This window comes from Anastrepha ludens, chromosome X (assembly GCF_028408465.1).
Source record: "Anastrepha ludens isolate Willacy chromosome X, idAnaLude1.1, whole genome shotgun sequence".
NCBI lineage: Eukaryota > Metazoa > Arthropoda > Insecta > Diptera > Tephritidae > Anastrepha > Anastrepha ludens.
In genome coordinates this window covers 44,470,436-44,489,755 of record NC_071503.1, presented here as the reverse complement: position 1 = coordinate 44,489,755, position 19,320 = coordinate 44,470,436, and the positions used below count along the sequence as shown (strand labels likewise).

The 19,320-nt window shown below is 37.3% G+C and overlaps 3 protein-coding genes across 3 annotated transcripts in view; 1 reads left to right on the top strand and 2 right to left on the bottom strand.

The window, feature by feature from the left end:
• Positions 1 to 19,320, bottom strand: part of LOC128870454 (protein pangolin, isoforms A/H/I/S-like) — a 191,099-nt gene that overhangs the window by 146,392 nt on the left and 25,387 nt on the right. The window lies entirely within an intron of this gene.
• LOC128870004 (kelch domain-containing protein 10 homolog) lies at positions 9,405 to 10,903 on the top strand (the record flags this gene model as incomplete). The annotated part of the gene is given in 2 exon segments (XM_054112601.1): positions 9,405 to 9,956; positions 10,025 to 10,903. Coding segments are annotated over 2 exon segments (903 nt in total), but the record flags the coding sequence as incomplete, so codon positions are not given.
• On the bottom strand, positions 10,934 to 12,164 carry LOC128870003 (putative nuclease HARBI1). Its single transcript, XM_054112600.1, has 3 exons — positions 11,813 to 12,164; positions 11,356 to 11,755; positions 10,934 to 11,295 (listed from the first exon to the last, which is right to left on the bottom strand). Exons 1-3 carry the CDS (start codon positions 11,972 to 11,974, stop codon positions 10,934 to 10,936), a joined length of 924 nt encoding a protein of 307 aa, XP_053968575.1. The 5' UTR covers positions 11,975 to 12,164.

The following is a 19,320-nucleotide window of genomic DNA, read 5'->3' as shown; positions in this document are numbered from 1 at the left end:
CTTATTAAAGCACTTATCAACAGCTTTCATTTGATACCCGATGCTTTCCATTTCAATTCAACCGGGCTATTCGGGTCATGTTCTTCGATTTCGATGTAACTTAAATATGTTGCTCTCTGGTCGAAATAATGAGACACGTATTTTTTTGTTCGCCCGAAAAAAATTTTTTTCAAGAGTTATCGGCAATTTTGTTTTTCGCCTCAAACTCGATTTTTTTTAATTATATAAGAAAAATTTTTTTTTAAATGCCCATAACTTAGTCAAAAATGAACCGATTTTAATAATTCTGGGTTCAAAATGATCGTAATTACTTACACAAGCGACTTCATGTAGAAACAATTGCAAAAAAGTAGTTGAAAATTTTTTATTTAGCAAAAAAGAAAAAAAATTTACATTTTTTCAAAATTCAATATTTCAAAAAGTGTATTTTTTTTTTTTTATAACTTTTTCCAAATCAAAAAAACATCTCAAACTTTAATTGAGCTGCATGCCTAGTAGCTAAAATGAGTTGTTTTTGAGTAATGAATTTTTGAGTAAACACCCTGTTTCGCACTTTTTGTTTTTTGCAAAATAAAAAATTTTCAACTACTTTTTTGCAACTATTTCTAAATGAAGTCGCTCGTGTAAGTAATTACGATTATTTTGAACCCAGAATCATTCAAATCGGCTTATTTTTGACTAAGTTATGAGCAATTAAACAAAATTTTCTTATATAGATTCTTTCCATTTCAATTCAAAAGGGCTATTCGGGACATGTTCTTCGATTTCGATGTAACTCAAATATGTTGCTCTCTGGTCAAAATAATGAGACACGTATTTTTTTGTTCACCCGAAAAAAATTTTTTTCAAGAGTTATCGGCAATTTTGTTTTTCGCCTCAAACTCGATTTTTTTTAATTATATAAGAAAAAAGTTTTTTTAAATGCCCATAACTTAGTCAAAAATGAACCGATTTTAATAATTTTGAGTTCAAAATGATCGTCATTACTTACACGAGTGATTTCATGTAGAAATAGTTGCAAAAAAGTAGTTGAAAATTTTTTATTTTGCAAAACACAAAAAGTGCGAAACAGGGTGTTTACTCAAAAATTCATTACTCAAAAACAACTCATTTTAGCTACTAGGCATGCAGCTCAATTAAAGTTTGAGATGTTTTTTTGATTTGGAAAAAGTTATAAAAAAAAAAAAATACACTTTTTGAAATATTGAATTTTGAAAAAATTTAAATTTTTTTTCTTTTTTGCTAAATAAAAAATTTTCAACTACTTTTTTGCAATTGTTTCTACATGAAGTCGCTTGTGTAAGTAATTACGATCATTTTGAACCCAGAATTATTAAAATCGGTTCATTTTTGACTAAGTTATGGGCATTTAAAAAAAATTTTTTCTTATATAATTAAAAAAAATCGAGTTTGAGGCGAAAAACAAAATTGCCGATAACTCTTGAAAAAAATTTTTTTCGGGCGAACAAAAAAATACGTGTCTCATTATTTTGACCAGAGAGCAACATATTTAAGTTACATCGAAATCGAAGAACATGACCCGAATAGCCCGGTTGAATTGAAATGGAAAGCATCACCCACATTGTATATACACAACCAAAGGTTACCCGGGTCCACGTTTTGGCCTATATCTCGAGACCCTAGTCACGGAACGGTATGAAAAATACTCTATACTATAGAAATCATCAACAGCTTCCATTTGCTACCCATATTGTACAAACACATCCTAGGGTTACCCGGGTCCACGTTTTGGCCTATTTCTCAAGACCCTTATATCCGATTCTTAAAATTTTAAAACACAAACCTTCTCAACGTGTGTCTCTTCAATGTGGCAAAGTTTGGTTAAAATCGGTTGAGCCATTCTCCGTAAAGTTCATCACAACGCGAAAAACGGCTGAATTTTTATATATATAGATTAGGGTGTCCGTTATTTACCATTTTGATTATTTTTCTTGCGACGCCCCCTATACTTTTAGTTTTCCGTCTAAGAAAAATTAGCAGATCAAAATCCGCTCTTAATATTCAGAATAAACCTTGCCCCAAACACGATATATTTCCTATTTATATAACATGGGATTTTGCTACTTTTTGGAATAAACTTTTTTTTTCTCTAGTATGCTAATTTACAGCTATCAAAAATACATATTCTGATGGCAATTTTAACTCACTACAAAAAACATCTCAAATAATTTTTCGATAAATTGACTCGTTTAAAAGTTAATCGAAGTTAAAGTTGAACTTTCTGTAAATTTCAGACTTTTTCACTTTTGCAGCAAAGTTATTACTGTTATAGCAAAATTCTGACGTTTATGTAAAATATCTTAAATTAGATGCGCCATGTTCACATGTTCTAGAAAGTTGAAAATGACTTTTACGTTGGTTTCTGTTGCATTGCAGAGAATTTCAATTGGGTTGTTATTTGCAAAATATTGCGTGTGTAGGTGGGAGCTAGTGGTACAAATTAGCAAAATATGTCGTACACTTAGATCAGATGTGTTGCAGAAAGTACATAATGGTGGCTGAGTATTCTTAAAAATGTATTCGTGTGTTAGAAGGCCTAACCTTAGGCACATAAAACATTTATTCATCCAAGTTGATGTGTTTGTTGGTAAAATGATCCAAGAACCCTGGGCTCGGCAGTCTAAGACCATGGGCCTCCAAGGCAGACACTATGATATTTTTTTATGTCGCCTGCCATTAGGGCTGTTAATTGGAAGGTTTCTCAGAGAAAATCCTTTTCGGATCACAGGTTGATCCTTTTCGTAATCAATTTCGCACGGGAAACCATATCTCTCCACAGGTCCCTAAAATAACCGACTGGTCTCTGTTCAATAGGGTTTTCAATAATAAATTGAACAGGCAAACTTTTTCCTACTCATCCACGGATGAACTGGACAAGCAGGTGGAACACTTGCTGAGATCCTATCAGACGTCCTTCAAAGTTGCTTTCCCAGTATCTTTTAGCAAGAAAGACTTTCCTCACTGGTGCAGCAAAACGCTGACCGATTTGAAAAAGAAGGTTAGGAGGGTTTTTAACGAATACCAAACTAAAAACTTTAAAAATTATCGTGTAATTTTGAAAGAATACAAAAAAGCCATTTAATATGCGAAACGCAGCTCCTGGAAGGAGTACTGCGAGGCCATTGAATCCGTGAAGGATTCTGCCAAACTAAGCAAGATCCTTTCGAGATACCACTCCTGCAGAACTCTTGTAAAAAGGGAGGACGGGAAGTGGGCTGAATCTGCAGAAGAATCTTTGATTATCTTGGTAAATAACGACTTTGCGGAAAATTCTATTACCCCACGTGACATTGTCGACACGAGTCGACAGGTAGGGATACTCGAAGTTTCCCTTACTCTATCCTGTCAGTTGACAGAATCACGTGGGTAATAAATAGTTTTTCTCCTTTTAAATCTCCTGGTTCTGACGATATCTTGCCTGTGATGCTTCAGAAAACAAGTACCTCGGTGGTTCCTGTCCTGCAAGAAATCTACTTGGCGTGTATCGCTCTTAATCACGTTCCCGCCAACTGGAAGAAAAAGAGGGTTGTTTTCATACCCAAGGCGGGGAGAAGGGGTCACGACTCGGCCAAAGACTTTAGGCTTTTAAATCTTACCTCATTTATCCTAAAAGTGTTTGAAAAATTAATTGATTATCATACCCGAGAGCCCATCGAATCCAATTTATCTCCAGAGCAACATGGTTACCTGAAAGGGAAATCCACGGAATCAGCCTTACACGAGGCCGTAGAGACTGTGGAAAAATCCCTAGAAGGCAAACATTTCACTTTGGCGGCCTTCATAAATATAGAGGGTGCTTTTAATAACATCATGGCGAAGTCACTTGTCACTGCGTTAGATAGCCTATAGGCTGCTTGGCTGCAGGGAAGTTAATGCAGATGCAAGTTGGTGGTGTCCTTTCGCCCCTACTTTGGCTAGTTGCTAAATAAGGGTGGGGTTGAGGTAGTAGCATACTTGGTCCTAATGGTATCGGGCCCGTTTTCTTCAATCATGGCTGAGGTTTTGGAAAGGTCGCTGGTTGTACTCAGTCGCTTTGCTACCACTTGCGGCCACCCAGTCAACTCTGACAAAACGGAACTGGTGCTGTTTACCAGAAAAAATAAACCTCCACCCTTTTGACTTCCCAAACTAAACAACCACGTTCTCCCGCTCTCATCGGAAGCTAGGTATCTTGAAGCTACACATTGGGTAAGAGGTAAATCGGGTAAGGAAGGCCAGTATAGCCTTCTACTCCTGCAAATATATATTCGGCTTCGGAAGCTCTTCGGAAGGGCTATAATATCACTAAACTCCGGAGGGTGCAAGGAAATGCACGCATTGGCATCACCGGAGCATGTAACACATGCCGCAGTGCTGTCCTGAATGTCGTTTTTCACTTACTTTCCATCGAATTTTCCCTCATCCGCAGCTCAAAGTGCGATCAGGTTAAAGGAGGTTGGCCTCTGGAGGCAATCTCTCTTAGAGGTGTAATCGTTTCGTCCGGTCCTGAATCCTTAGTGGGACATAGGGCATCAAGTAAATTAATAGTAAAAATAAGCAAAAAATACCAGAAAATACTGAAAAAGCCAGAACGACATTTTTACAAAAAGAGTACCTTATTTTGTTACTTACCCTGAATTATAGCAAATAAGTCGTTCCCTTAACAAAAGAGTTTCTTTTAACAAAAAAACTTATGCGTTAAATTGTACGTATCCATTACACATTTATTTTAAAACAACGAACATTTTAAAGACAATTTGTCACGCATACAAAGTTCTTTAAGTAATCAATAAAAATTTGGTGTTTTGTTTTCTTTAAATGGGCATTTTAGAGCGTTTTTATATCCAACGCTAGTCAACACTGCAGTAGCGAGAGAGAGATTTGACTGCTGAAAACAGAAGAACACCAACAACAACTGCAATCGGGGGCAATGCGACCAGATGTAAAAAAAGTAAAGCTAAATAAAACTGAGTGAATTATTGAACTAATTTTTAAAAAAATTATATTTTACAAAATTATAAACATTACTTTTAATTAGAGCAAGCTAGAAAAATGTCATGAAGAAAGAACTACAACTACGAGACTAAATAACAAACGAAAAAAGAGCTAAATCAAGTTACGAAAATAGTAATCTGGCCATACTGGGGGTAAAACTACCACGTAACTGATTGTCAAATTCGCTCTTCACTTGAATCATAGTTACTAGATCAAATGCGGTTGCTTTAATAACCATGTGTTTTTCCATATTGCCTCTAACTAAGTCAACCGGACTGTATATATAAGATATTACACCAATTTATGACTTGGTTCTCAAAAACCTATACTAGGCAGGATATTGTTTTTTTTTGGATTTACGGGTAAACTGAAATACAGAATGAACGAGCACTTCAAAAAGCATATTAAACTCCCACATTTGCAGAATAAACTACGACAGATTTAATATATGTCCCAAGAGTGAAGTAATTAAGCATAACACTAGTTCATAAATAAGGACCTCTAATACCGGTTTCCGTTTGGGTTAATCCCGTCGATTCATTAAGATTTTTGTTTGGGACTGTCGGTTTTTCACCGCATTAGTAAGATTTGGTTAAAGTTACTATATTAATGTGGAGCCTACAGCTATGTTCTCTGAAATGTGTTACCATGGAGTCATCGTTTCATATATTAGTGACATGTTATTTTTTTTTCAAATCATTGTTGTTTCTTTCTGTTGTGGTTTCTTTCGAAGAAAGACGCATGCTAATACTTGGATGTGGAAAAGGTTTCTTTGAAATTGAAAGAAAATGCACTATTTTCGCTCTAATACTTTCGCTCTATATACTTCATGCAACGTTTCTCCAAATAATCCTAGAAGCCCTCAAAACAGGTTGTTTTTATCGATGACTTCATGCGATGATGTAAGTGATGAGGAAGAGCTTTCATAGAATTTTTTTTAAGATAGTAAATATTATTTATTGAGCACTCGAAATCCCCTTATATTGCTTAATGCTCGTTGGGGTTTGTTTCAAAAGCTGTTTCAGTAAAGCTATTAGACAAAGCCAGTCAAAATTTCAGAGTGTATTCTGCCCTCGGAAGGCAATGGCAAACTTCCGAATGTATTTCTGCCATGAAACATCATCAAACACACGGCACAAATAGAAGGAGGAGCTCGGCCAAACACCCAAAAAGGGTGTACGAGCCAATTATATATATATATATATATAGGGTTTTTCAGTAAGAGCGCTTCAACTTTTGAACTTTTTTGAATAAAACACAAACGGTTTGACTTTTTTAACTAATTTTTTTTTTATTATCGAGTTTGAACATATACATTTAAGTATAAAATTCGATTTCTTTTGCATGACCACCGCGTGCACATTTTCGAAGTCCAATCGTTGAACCCAATTTTCGACCACTCTTTTGCATAAATCGGCCGAAATTCCAGCAATTTCGCATTCAATATTGGCTTTGAGCTCCCAAATCGTCGCCGGCTTTTTACTGTAGACCAATGACTTCACATAACCCCAAAACGGGACGGCTTGTTAAATGGGCCGTAAAATGGCTGTAATGCTCTTAAAGTAGCAGCAACAGAACGATTATTTTCATAAAAAATTTGCACGATTTGCAATCGTTACTCAAGTGTGTAGCGTTCCATGATGAAATGTATACTAATGAAGTTTACAAATGACAAGCGGAAAATAAAAAATATTGCGTCGTTCGCCCTCCCTATCGGAAAAAAGTTGAAGCGCACCTATTGAACAACCCTATATATATATATATAAATAAATATATGTATATAAATATAAATAAATATATATATATATATATAAATAAAAATTATTCTTTACAGTCAAAATATTGGATTTTAAGTGGGAAGTTCATTTATTACTTATTTGATAACCTTCGTAACGAGATTTTATGTGCAAATTATGAAATTGAGAGTATGACAAGAGGGTGATGAACTGTTTTTCAGAGGAACTAACGTCACAAGCCGGTCATTTACAGCATTTTGTGTTCAATACATAAACCTTCTTACCTACACCTTTTATTACAATGAAAACTTCAAAAATTTTGAAATAAACACCGAAACGTAGTTTGACAGCATGTTTTAAATTCATGAAAATAATCATCACCCCTCATTCGCATGCATTCCCACATGAAATTTGGATTCTGTTTGCCCCTATTGCAATTGATACTCTTTTTTCGCGGATTTGTTGTTGTTTAGGCTCACGACGCAATATTGTTTTTTTTTTTTTGTACTTTTAACTGCACTTTTCATTTAAGTCTTTGTGAGTTTTTAATTTTCCATTCCCACGATTTCTGCTGTGCATAGTTTTGTTGTTGTAGCTTTATGTTATTTAATTTCCAACCCCTCAAAAGGGTTGGTTTGAGCCGTACCCTCAGTTCCATTGTTATACCCCCGCGGTAGACTGTTGCGTGGTAAATTTGTGTGCACATTGCAATTGTGAGTACATACCGAGCAGCGAAAAATACTGGAATACTACTAGTTCACTTTTCAGCTTAACGAGTTCGTGTTCTATCTTTTTTAACACACTTTTATTAGGTCGGGTTGTATGTATGTATGTATGTATCTATGTATGTATGTATGTATGTATGTATGTATGTATGTAACGGAATCTTTGAGCTTAATTTTCACCGGCTTCTAAAAATCTGATCGACTTGGAATTTTGCACACCTATCAAGGACCGATGACAATGCAATAATTTGATAAAAGTTTTCCATTATCCTCATTAGGATTGCCAGGATTAATATTTTCTTTTTTTTACTGTGGGCAAAAAGTAAGGCGAATTTGGTTGTAAAATGAAAAATCTTTATTTGTTCTTGTAAATCAATTTCATCCCCTTCAAAATAATCCCCTCTCGATGAAATACACTTATGCCAACGATTTTTTCAATCCCCGTAACATGCCAAATAGTCCATTTCCGGTATAGCCATCAGCACCTTCTTCGATTCAGCTTTTATCTCCTCAATCGACTCGAAACGCGTTCCCCGGAGTGGTCTCTTGAGTTTTGGGAATAGCCAGAAGTCACACGGAGCCAAATCAGGCGAATACGGTGGTTGCGGAACGATATGCGTGGAATTTTGGCGAAATGGTCACGAAGAACGAGTGCAGTGTGAGACGGTGCATTATCGTGATGCAAAAACCAAGAGTTGTTGGCCCATAATTCTGGTCTTTTTAGACGAATTGCTTCACGTATTGATTCCTTTGTTGAGTCAAAATAAATTCATAAAATATGCCCATTTTTTGCGCTCTAGACCAGCTTCCCCCCTTAACAGTTTGGCCAGGTGGAAGGAATTCATAGTGCACCACACCATGACCTTTATTTTTGAACGTGCTCTTTTAGCTCTTTAGCACGATATTCGCTTGATTGGTCGGTTGTTTCAGGGTCGTAAGCATAAATCCAAGTCTCATCTCCCGTAATGATGCATTTGAGCTTGTCCTGATAGTCTGAAAGCATTGTTTCACACACATCAACGCGACGACTTTTTTCCAAGAAATTGAGAGTTTTCGGTACCAAACGAGATTTGACTTTTCGTAGGCCCAAATGGTCTTTCAAAATGGTTTTCACAGATCCTTCTGATATTCCGATCATATCAGTAAGGTTTTTAACAGTCAACCGACGATTTTTGACCACTAACTCCTTCACTTTATTGACGTGTTGGTCATCTGTTAACGTCGATGGTCGTCCGGAGCGCTCCAAGTCATCAACACGTTCTCGACCCTCTTTGAAGTCTTTGTACTACTTATAAACATTTTTCTGCGACATGGTGGAATCACCAAATGCCTTCTGCAACATTTTAAACGTTTCCGCAGCCGAAATTTCATTCCGCAAACAAAAATCAATCAAATCAGACATTGTAAAAATCGAAAAATGCACTCTTGGTCGTTTGGTAAACATGATAATGACATTCACATGAAAGTTGGCCCAGATGCTATTAACAGTGCTGCCAGCTCATGAAAAAAATAACTAGAGCGAAATTTTAATCCCGCGAACTTTGACAAATAAATTTATCTTACTTTTTGCTCACAGTAGTAGATCTTCTGTAGAAGAGTAAGAAAGACAGAGCTAACGCGCGGTCTGCGCATGCCCGCACTCTCCGAGTTACTCTTACTGATTTTGGGGTCTACGACTTATACTAAGTTTCCACCGCAGCCGGAGTTTGGGTTCTCTGCCGCTATCGTGTTCTTAGCGCAAACACGAAACAAAACACCTGTCAAATCCCATACAAAATTAAAACACAACTCCATACCTAAACCCACTTTTCAAAGCGTGTTTTGTTGGGTTTGCGTCTAATTTAATTATTAAGTGGTGGCAATGTTGCTCATTTTCCTCATTTATTATTGCATTCTTATCGAAACATGGCAACAATGATTGCAATTTGTCAATATGACATTTGATTGACGCACCGGCTATCCATTTGGTTAATCTTGCTCAAACGATTGTTATATATATCAAACAACAGGTAAAAAACCGAGTGTTGAGCGAATAGATGCTACTGGTGATGCGCCAATTCCGCAATATGGACCGGGAATAGTTTTACACAAACATTATTTATATACGGTTGGGGGAACAACTGGCTATGATTACTCTTGTGAAGTGCATCGCTTAAATTTGCGCACACGAGTGTGGGAATGCGTATATATCTGTCGTCCAGATATACGCGAAGATCCAGAGGGTCGTTATCGTCACGAAGTTGTCTACGATGGGCAATACATATATGTGCTGGGTGGTGGTACATCGAATTTAGTGTATGATTTACAACGCATCCCTGCATTTAATTTAATTACAAACCGATGGGAATATTTCGTCACATTACCCGATCGAACATCACAAACAAATCTAACAATCGAGCGACAAAATTCCGGATATCCAAACCCACGAAAGTGCTTTTCCTGCGTACAGCACACGAAATCGAATGGTGAGGTCCAAGCATTCATTACGGGAGGCTTGCAGGTGCGTAATAATTAAATTTAGTATTATTAAATTATATTTGAAGTTGGATATCCCTTTTCCATTTGCAGGCCGATCAAGTATATTTTTCAGATATATGGAGATTAAATTTTACTACTAAGCAATGGACACTTATAAAAACAGCCTCTCTACCAAAAGCTTTGTACTTCCATGCCGCAGCGCACAGTCAAAATGGTTGTATGTACATATTCGGTGGTATTGAATATGATGAAAAACGTATACGACGGTGCAATGACCTTTATAAAATGTGGATGACCATACCATTATTAAGTGAAATTTGCTGGGAGGCAGTGTTACATTACAGACCAAATCTCAAATTGAATGGCCACTCACAGCTGCTTAAAATGGGCATACCATTGCGCTTTGCACAGAGATTGTGGCATTCTTCAAAAGCCAAATGATTATACAATAAATGAAGAGATATATGGTATGGTTTGTCATGTAACGAGCAATAAGAAGCGACAATTTTTATGTTTCATTCTAGACATAAAAGCATAATTATTGTTTGCTAACCATTTAGGAATGACATAGTTTCATATGGAAGAAATGGAACCAAAAGAATAAACATAATAAAATAAGACATTAATAATGAGTAAAAATGAAAAAAGCTAATTAATATGAAAATAAGAGTAATTATTTTTATACGCTACATATGTGTACGAGCAGTTGTGGCGATTTTTTTTACAATATGGTTCATACACTGTCAATGGATGCTCAGATCACGAATTCTAGAAAATTGTATCATAAGAGTGGAAGCAGGATCAAGTGGCCAATCGGGCAACCAGATGAACACCAAATTTAAAAGGATAATAGTCTGCCGTCTGATTTAAAGTTCGTATCCATGAGTCTATGCATAATTAAATTCGCTTTTTCCAGATTAACGATATAAACAAATTATTTTCAATAAAGAAATCAAAAATGAATAAAATGTTATTTTATAAAATTATGTATTACAAATTTTATTGTTCTGGTGAAAAGTTGTTTTTCAGATTTAAACCAATTGGACTCTTTGTAGGATATGGCTTCATTAAATGCTGAGAGAGACGAAAAGCAGAGTCCCCTATAATATGGACTGGTATTTTTGTGGATCCATACAGCAAGCTCAATTCATCAAGAAGTGCACAACTTTGCAACTCGCGCTTTAGCGATGATTTTTCAAAAATTCCGGAGTCGTTGCATCTTCCAGGACTGCCGCAATATATATAAACAAATCTATATTTTGCGTCTACCAAAGCCAATAGTACTACGAAATACCACCCTTTGTAGTTGTAGTAATCAATGGCTTCTTCCTTTCTTGGATGAATTTCAATATGACATCCATCTGTATAATAAAGATGCTTTTGATTAAACGTTATTTTTATCGCATTACTTATAAACCTACCTATTGCTCCAATACATTGTGGATAGCCCATTGCATTAAAATCTGCGACTCCATTCTCAATTTGCGCCCTTGTCAGTGGAAAATTTTTCAAATATATTGGAGCCAAAGATGTCCCAACTTCATTGCAAAACTCGATGAGTATTTTGCAAACAGTTGCTTTGCCTACTCCAAACAAATGTCCAATTGATCTGTATTCACTAGAAGATCCTAGTGCATACAGATCAATTGCCACGCGCTTTTTTAGTGAAATCGGGTTTCGATAGTTCGTTTTTCTTTTGGCTATTTTTTCAAGTTTGCTGCACAATTTTTCAAAGCAGGATCTTTCCATTCGGAAATTATTTTTGAAAAACTTGTCCCCATTACTCTGGCAGTCTACTTCCCAAAAGGTACTGGAATGTTCCTAAAATATACATGTACATTATACACAAATAATGTATCATAAATCTGTTTACCATACCAAAGACCATACACTTTGCGAACGCATTAAATTGGCAGCAACGCTTAAAATTATTTTATTTTCCCTTAACCTTTTTTTTAAATAATATGTGACCAACTCACTATCAATTATTTTAAAATAAAATGATAAAATCAACATAACAAATTGAATTTTATGCACCATTTTATAATTTTATCAATTTTTATAATTCTTATTTCACAATGTCAACAAAAGACAGTTCAAACACAGTTTCTCCCAAACTTTCGGTGGAAACAGTTGACAGTTCTCCCAAACACAACTCCTGCAAACACGGTGTTTGCTTTTGGTGGAAACGTAATATTACTCTTTCGAATTCGAACTTGCTCGGGCACGCGGCACTGCAGGTCGAATAGAAGGCTGAAACGTTTTCAGGATAGTTGCATTCTCACTTTGTATAGTCTTTACACATGCGTAGATACTACAAGTCTCATACACGCAAATTTACTCTATTCAATGTTCATATAAGATGAAATAATTTTCATATAAGATGTAATTTTGTTAATTACAATAAAATAATCAAAACATAAATTTTGAAATTATTTTACGGAACAAAATTTTGGCAAATAAAGAAGGAATTTATCATTACCATAATTTCATTTTTAAAATTTTATCGATTAAAGTACAATTCACAACAAAAATGAACTAAAGAAAACCAAACTGGAACTTTACATCTCGTTTTGATTGTGTCAATATAATCCACGGTCTCCTTTTTCTGTGCTGAGAGTATCTATTCTGTGTCAAGGCCAATGCTGGCCTTTATTTGGACATATAGTCGGTAAAGAAGAAATTAAATATAACACAATTAAATCGGACTATAAATCACTGACTAAATGAAAACAATAATTTTCATTCAGAAAAACAAGGCTCGACCTTCAATCAATGATCTATATGGGAAAAAGTATGTAACATATTGATTATGTCATTATATTTTGTTGTTACCTCTCCATCTCAGGAGTGGGGTAGCCGTTTCTCAGGCACCCTCCACGAAATAAGTTCTTCATCCCGATTACTCCTTTATCACGGCCGATAACTGCATAGCTTTAGACTCACAGTCGATAAGAAAGGAATTAAATATAACACGAATATATCGAATCATTAATTCACTGACTGCAATGATAACAATAATTTTCATTCATAATAAAAAATAGTTAAAAAAAAAACTAAAAAACACGTTTTTTTGCTAATCGAACTAAAAAGTAGAAAATAAAAAATAGTTTAAAAAAACTAAAAAACACGCTTTTATTGCCAATCGAACTAAAAAGTATAAAATAAATTTTAATGACAAAGAGACCTATAATGAAGTAATAGCAAATCGAACGATCAGTCATTCTATTGGCAACTACCTATGTATGTACAGAAGGTTATGAAAGTGAAGCAAAATGCATTCCACGCTTTTAACTCTAATTTGAATTATTCTATTTGCATTTTAATTTTTGTTATACTTCTGTTCTGAGGTAGTTGACTATGACTGATCGTTCGATTTGCTATTACTTCATTATAGGTCTCTTTGTCATTAAAATTTATTTTCTACTTTTTAGTTCGATTAGCAATAAAAGCGTGTTTTTTAGTTTTTTTAAACTATTTTTTATTTCATGTTAGCAAGTAGCATTTTTAGAACGGCCAACTCCTACGAAATGTGAATTATCCGGCCAAGTATGTATCTTCGTACTATCCAAAAAAAATCTAGAGGAATATGTTTTCAAAATATCCAACCTTCGGTCAGTTAAAATAAAAAGAAACATCCATTTCGATTCCATTTCATTAAAATATTCTAATTCTTATTGAGAGTGAATACAGAATTAGTTTTTTCCCATAAAATTAAGTGCAACCTCTTTCAGGTATAGTAATTTGTTAAACATTCAAAAATTAGTTTAAACCTATGCTATTAGTTATCCTAAAAAAGCAAATATGAATTCGTAAAAAAAATTACTAAGAAAATAAAATCTAAGGTATCCACTTTAAAATTAAAGCCAGTTAAATTTTGGATTCATATTTAACGTGCCCGGCTACTGTGGGGCTTTTGCTTTGAGAGACTTGTTTTATATTTTAATAAAGCTTACACAATGTTAATAATTATTATATAAACTGGAGTTGTCATGCAGCACTTGCATCAGAGGCTATCAGCTGTCCGGGAAGTATCAACGGTTTTAAATCTTTCGAAGTAGGTCGGCGTCTTTTAGGAATCCATACATTGTTCTTATGTATTTTTCAGATGGGTTCATAAGAAGTGCGGCGGGGTCAGTTCCAACGAAAATCTGTTGCCTTTTGGCCAGGGCAAAAAGCAATTAGATGGAGAACGCTTGTTGAAACTTTACAGAAGGGACATTGGTTGGCCCGGCACCTTTCTAGAAGATGAGCATGTGTGAGTATGGTGTGTGCGATTCCGAGGCGTATAAAAGGTGTGAGCATGATTGTTGATATGGATGAAGGGTAGTGAAGTCTTTTTTGGTTAACTAGGCGATATATGTCGCTCTTGATGAATAGGCTAGATGTGACTGTCGGGATGAAAGTGGTGTCTTTGGCCATTTTGTCTGCTTAGGTATTGCCGTCGATGCCGGTGTGGCTTGGTACCCACATTATCTTTATCTTATTTGGGTAGGAGATGAGATTGTCTCTAATGCAGCTGATGATGTTATTGGTGTTATTGCAATAATTGATGGCGTGAAAGCAGGATTCGCTATCGGTACAAATTATGTATTTTAGCGCTCTGTGAAAGTGTGATATGGCGCCGCAATCATTTTTAGATTTTTTTTTGTATGATGACCGTAGAATTCAAAAGCGTTGTTGATGACAGAAAGGATAAATGAGTACTTGCTGTCTAATATAATTCCAAGAAATTTGAGAGTATGTGAGCATGGAATATTTGTATTGTTGAATGTGAGTATTGGGCAATTACAATTATGTTTTTTACAAATAACTGGGATTTAGTATAGGGAATGGAAGCGCCGGAAGATGAGTTAAGGTCAGACAATTTTGGGAGAATGTCACCGGCATATGTTTGATGCCGGATATTGGAGAAGTTAGACAGGATAGTGCGTATTTCGTCAAATGCTATTGTGGAGAGAATGACCGATAGGGGTGAGCCCTGAGGAGTGCCGTTATCAAGAGAGTGGGGGAGGAAATATTAAAAATAATAGCTTTCATTTTGCGTGCGAGGCCCAACCTTCCATCTGATGAGTTGCCTTAGTATACCAATACGATCGAAGGCCTTTTCAAATTCGAGTGGGGTGAAATTGGTATCAGAGGAGGAGTTACTGAAATTATTGGCGAATTCTAGGGCTATGTCTTAAGGATGTAGTAGATTGCCTCTAGGTATTTTAGGAAGAAATGGGGGGGAAAGAGGGCAAACTAGATAGCCTTTTTATATTAGCCCAATTTTTTTCGGTTCGGTTTGGCAATTTTGGCTTTGCGTCTGAAAAGTGTGTTTGCTTTTTCATAGGCGACAAGATTTATTGGTGAGCGGTTTCGTTTAAATAGTTGCCATGTTCGTTGTTTATTTAGCCTTAGTGCCGAGAGTTCGCTGTTCCACCAGAGAGGGAATGGTTTGAGTGTTTGACGGAGGATTGAGGGATAGATTGGTTAGCTGCGGTACGAGTGATTTTTTGTATTCTGGAGGTTTCCCGGTTGATGTTGGATGAAAAGGGGAAGGATTCGGAGTAGAGAAGGTAGTAGCTTTGATATTTGGACCAGTCCGCTAAGTCTGTTTTGAAGAATGTTTTGGGTTTATGGAGGGGTGAGGGTTGGTGAGAGGAGATTTTAATTTGGATGGGAAAGTGATCGCTACCGTGTAAGTCATCGATACGGTGCCAATCGGTTTTAGAGTGATGCAGAGCAGAGAGAGAGGTCAACATGTGAAAAAGTACCGTGGGTGGTGGAACCGTCATTAAGAATAACGCAGTTTGATGGATTGAGAGAAATTGGTGAGAAAGCAGGGGAAAGGGAAGGATTCAAGGGGTGAGAGGTGGGAAGAGCAGTCTACTTTGAGTTTTCAAGAAGTTCTTCGTGGGATAATGAATTCTTCTTGGAGGAATTTGTGTTGGGGTTTGAATTTTTTCTATGCTATTAATTTTGTTTACATTAGATATATTATCGTTGTGGCAAGGTGTATTAGTCACTCTGCCGAAAGAGGGGGTGGCAGAAAAACCATTGAGTTTTTTATATTGGAAGTGTTCTCGTTGTTTATAGCGGTATTTGCCACTCGCGCGAAACAGGAGATGGCAAATGTGCTGGGAAATTGTTTTTTGTAAGTGGTGATGGCTTCTCTTATTGTAATATATATTTACGTATAGTTTTAATTTTTAGAAATTATTTTGACTCAATGAACTTGGGGCAAGTATTCGATGCTGAGGGATGTTCACCTGCGCAGTTGGCACAGTTTACTCTAGAGCATTCTGCAGGGAGGGGTGAATGGGAGAGATGTTGCAAAACAAAGCTGGAGTATTGCTTCAGCGTTTGGCTGTGTGACCTAACAGATAACAATTTTTGCAGCGCAAGGGATTGGAGGATATTGATTGGATTTGGGTTGGCGTACTGCCCCAGACTGTCGAAGAAAGGTGCTCCCAGTGACCTTAGTCTTCTAGCTGCCAAACCCGGACATTTACAGAGAAAATGCTCTACAGTCTTCTTCTCTGAAAGGTCCTCACAGCATCTGCAAGGGGGGTTAAATGGTAACCCTAGCTTTTCCGCGTGTGCCGATCATCCAGTGACCGGTAAACACGGCTACGAATTTGGAAATTGAATGGCGAGGAGTCCAAAGGACTTTCTGAGTCCTACCTATATCGTATTAGGGCCAAAGGGTTTTCGAAATGGCACATGAAGAAATGGAGCTCGATCTTTTCTGCGCTTTCCTGAGAAATAATTTGTGCAGTTCCTCTTTAACAACTGTTAGGGGATGCCGATGACCGGGTAGGAGGTCTCTTTGGCCAAGCCCCCTTTTTGGCAACCTCATCAGCCATTTCATTTACCTCTATTTTCCCAAGCCCTGGAACCTAGATCTGAAAAATGTTACCTGCCCACCCAAGAGATTTGATCTCCTCCTTACAGGAGTTTACTAATTTCGTTCTGCACTAGGCGTCGTTAGAGTCTTAATCGCGGCTTCGCTATCGGAAAAAATGTTAATATCTCCCTCGCTCCCGCGTACCCTAAGCATGTTGCATGCCTGCAGGATCGCAAAGACTTCTGCTTGAAAAACACTACCAGTGTTCTGCAGTTAAAGGGAGATATATAAATTGGCTGATTCAGAGAAAACCGCTGCTCTGACTCCCGACTCCATCTTGGAACCTTCAGTGAAGACAGAGGTGCAAGTTTCGGTGCAGAATTTCCCCCGATCCAATCCTGCCTATTTGAAAAGATTGCCCTAGCACGACCCTCAAACTCTACTTTACGGATAGAGAGATCTGTTCGAAGTTCGGAGAAATACGGTGTTAACTGCCCGAAAATGCTACCATATCCCCTGAGAGATTGCCTCTAGAGGCCAACCTCCTTTAACCTAATCGCACTTTGAGCTGCGATGGAAATGACAGAAAAGTCGATGGGAAGTAAGTGCAAAACGACATTCAGGGCACAACTGCAGCAAGTTTTATATGCTCCGGTGATGCCAAGGCTTGCAGTCCTTTACACCCTCCCCAGTTTAGTGATATAATAGACCTTCCGAAGCGCTTCCCACCAAATCAGGCATCTAACAAAATTGGCAAATGTGGGTTGAGTCACCATTTTTTACCGAACATTGATTTGCAGGAGTAGAAGGCTACACTGGCCTTCTTTACCCGATTTTCAATGCGTAGCTTCCAATGGAGTTTGAAGTCAAGTATCACTCCAAGATATCTAACTCCCGATGAAAGCGGGAGAACGTGGTTGTTTAGTTTGGGAAGTGAAAGGAGTGGAGGTTTATATTTTCTGATAAATAGCACCAGTTCCGTTTTGTCAGAGTTGACTCGGAGGCCGCTAGTGGCAGCCCAGCGACTGAGTACAGCCAGTAGCCTTTCCAAAATCTCAGCCATAACTGAGGGAAACGGTCCAGATACCATCAGGACCAAGTCGTTGGCGTATGCTACTACCTTAACCGCACCCTTATTTAGCATTATCAGAACTTCGTCAATAGCAACTAGCCAAAATAGGGGCGAAAGGACACCAACCTGCTGCGCCCCCCTCTGAACGAATCTAAAGATCCCCCTCTTGCGACTGCATTAACTTCCCCGCAGCCAAGCAGGGACGAGATCCAGAGACATATAGATCTTTCCACCTATAGCTTATCTAACGCAGTAATAATTGACTCCGCCATGATGTTATTAAAAGCACCTTCTATATCTAGGAAGGCCGCCAAAGTGAATTTTTTGCCTTCCAGAGATTTTCCCACAGTCCCAACGACCTCGTATAAGGCTGATTCCGTAGATTTTCCTTTCAGGTAACCTTGTTGCGCTGGAGATAATTTAGATTCGATGTGCTCCCGGATATGGTAATCAATTAATTTTTCAAACATTTTTAGGATAAATGAGGTAAGATTTATAGGCCTTAAGTCTTTGGCCGAGTCGTAACTCCTCCTCCCTGCCTTCGGTATGAAAACAACCCTCTTTTTCTTCCAGTTGGCGGGAACGTGATTAAGAGCGATACACGCCAAGTAGATTTCTTGCAGGACAGGAACCACCGAGGTACTTGTTTTCTGAAGCATCACAGGCAAGATATCGTCAGAACCAGGAGATTTAAAAGGAGAAAAACTATTTATTACCCACGTGATTCTGTCAACTGACAGGATAGAGTAAGGGAAACTTCGAGTAGCCCTACCTGTCGACTCGTGTCGACAATGTCACGTGGGGTAATAGAATTTTCCGCAAAGTCGTTATTTACCAAGATAATCAAAGATTCTTCTGCAGATTCAGCCCACTCCCCGTCCTCCCTTTTTACAAGAGTTCTGCAGGAGTGGAATCTCGAAAGGATCTTGCTTAGCTTGGCAGAATCCTTCACGGAGTTGCGTTTCGCATATTTAATGGTTTTTTGTATTCTTTCAAAATTACACGGTAATTTTTAAAGTTTTTAGTTTGGTATTCGTTAAAAACCCTCCTAACCTTCTTTTTCAAGTCAGTCAGCGTTTTCCTGCACCAGTGAGGAAAGTCTTTCTTGCTAAAAAATACTGGAAACGCCACTTTCAAGGCCGTCTGATAGGATCTCAGCAAGTGTTCCACCTGCTTGTCCAGTTCATCAGTGGATGAGTAGGAATAAGTTCGTCTGTTCAATTTATTATTGAAAACCCTATTGAACAGAAACCAGTCGGTTCTTTTAGGAATCTGTGGGGAGATATGGTTTCCCGTGCGAAATTGATTACGAAAAGGATCGACCTGAGATCCGAAAAGGACTTTCTCTGAGAAACCCTCCAATTATCAACCCTAATGGCAGGAAAGAGTGATATCAATAACCTCCTCCCAACCGTTTGATATTTCCCATGCTAGAAATACAAACATGAGGGTGTTGCCCTTGTTCCAAATAAGGAGATTACG

Excerpts from the sequence above, each read along its gene's own strand:
- LOC128870003 (XM_054112600.1), bottom strand. The coding sequence starts at position 11,974 with ATGGTGCATAAAATTCAATTTGTTATGTTGATTTTATCATTTTATTTT. Across the intron at positions 11,756-11,812 it reads CGCAAAGTGTATGGTCTTTG|GAACATTCCAGTACCTTTTG; the intron begins GTATGGTAAACA and ends TGTATATTTTAG. Across the intron at positions 11,296-11,355 it reads ACAATGTATTGGAGCAATAG|ATGGATGTCATATTGAAATT; the intron begins GTAGGTTTATAA and ends TTTATTATACAG.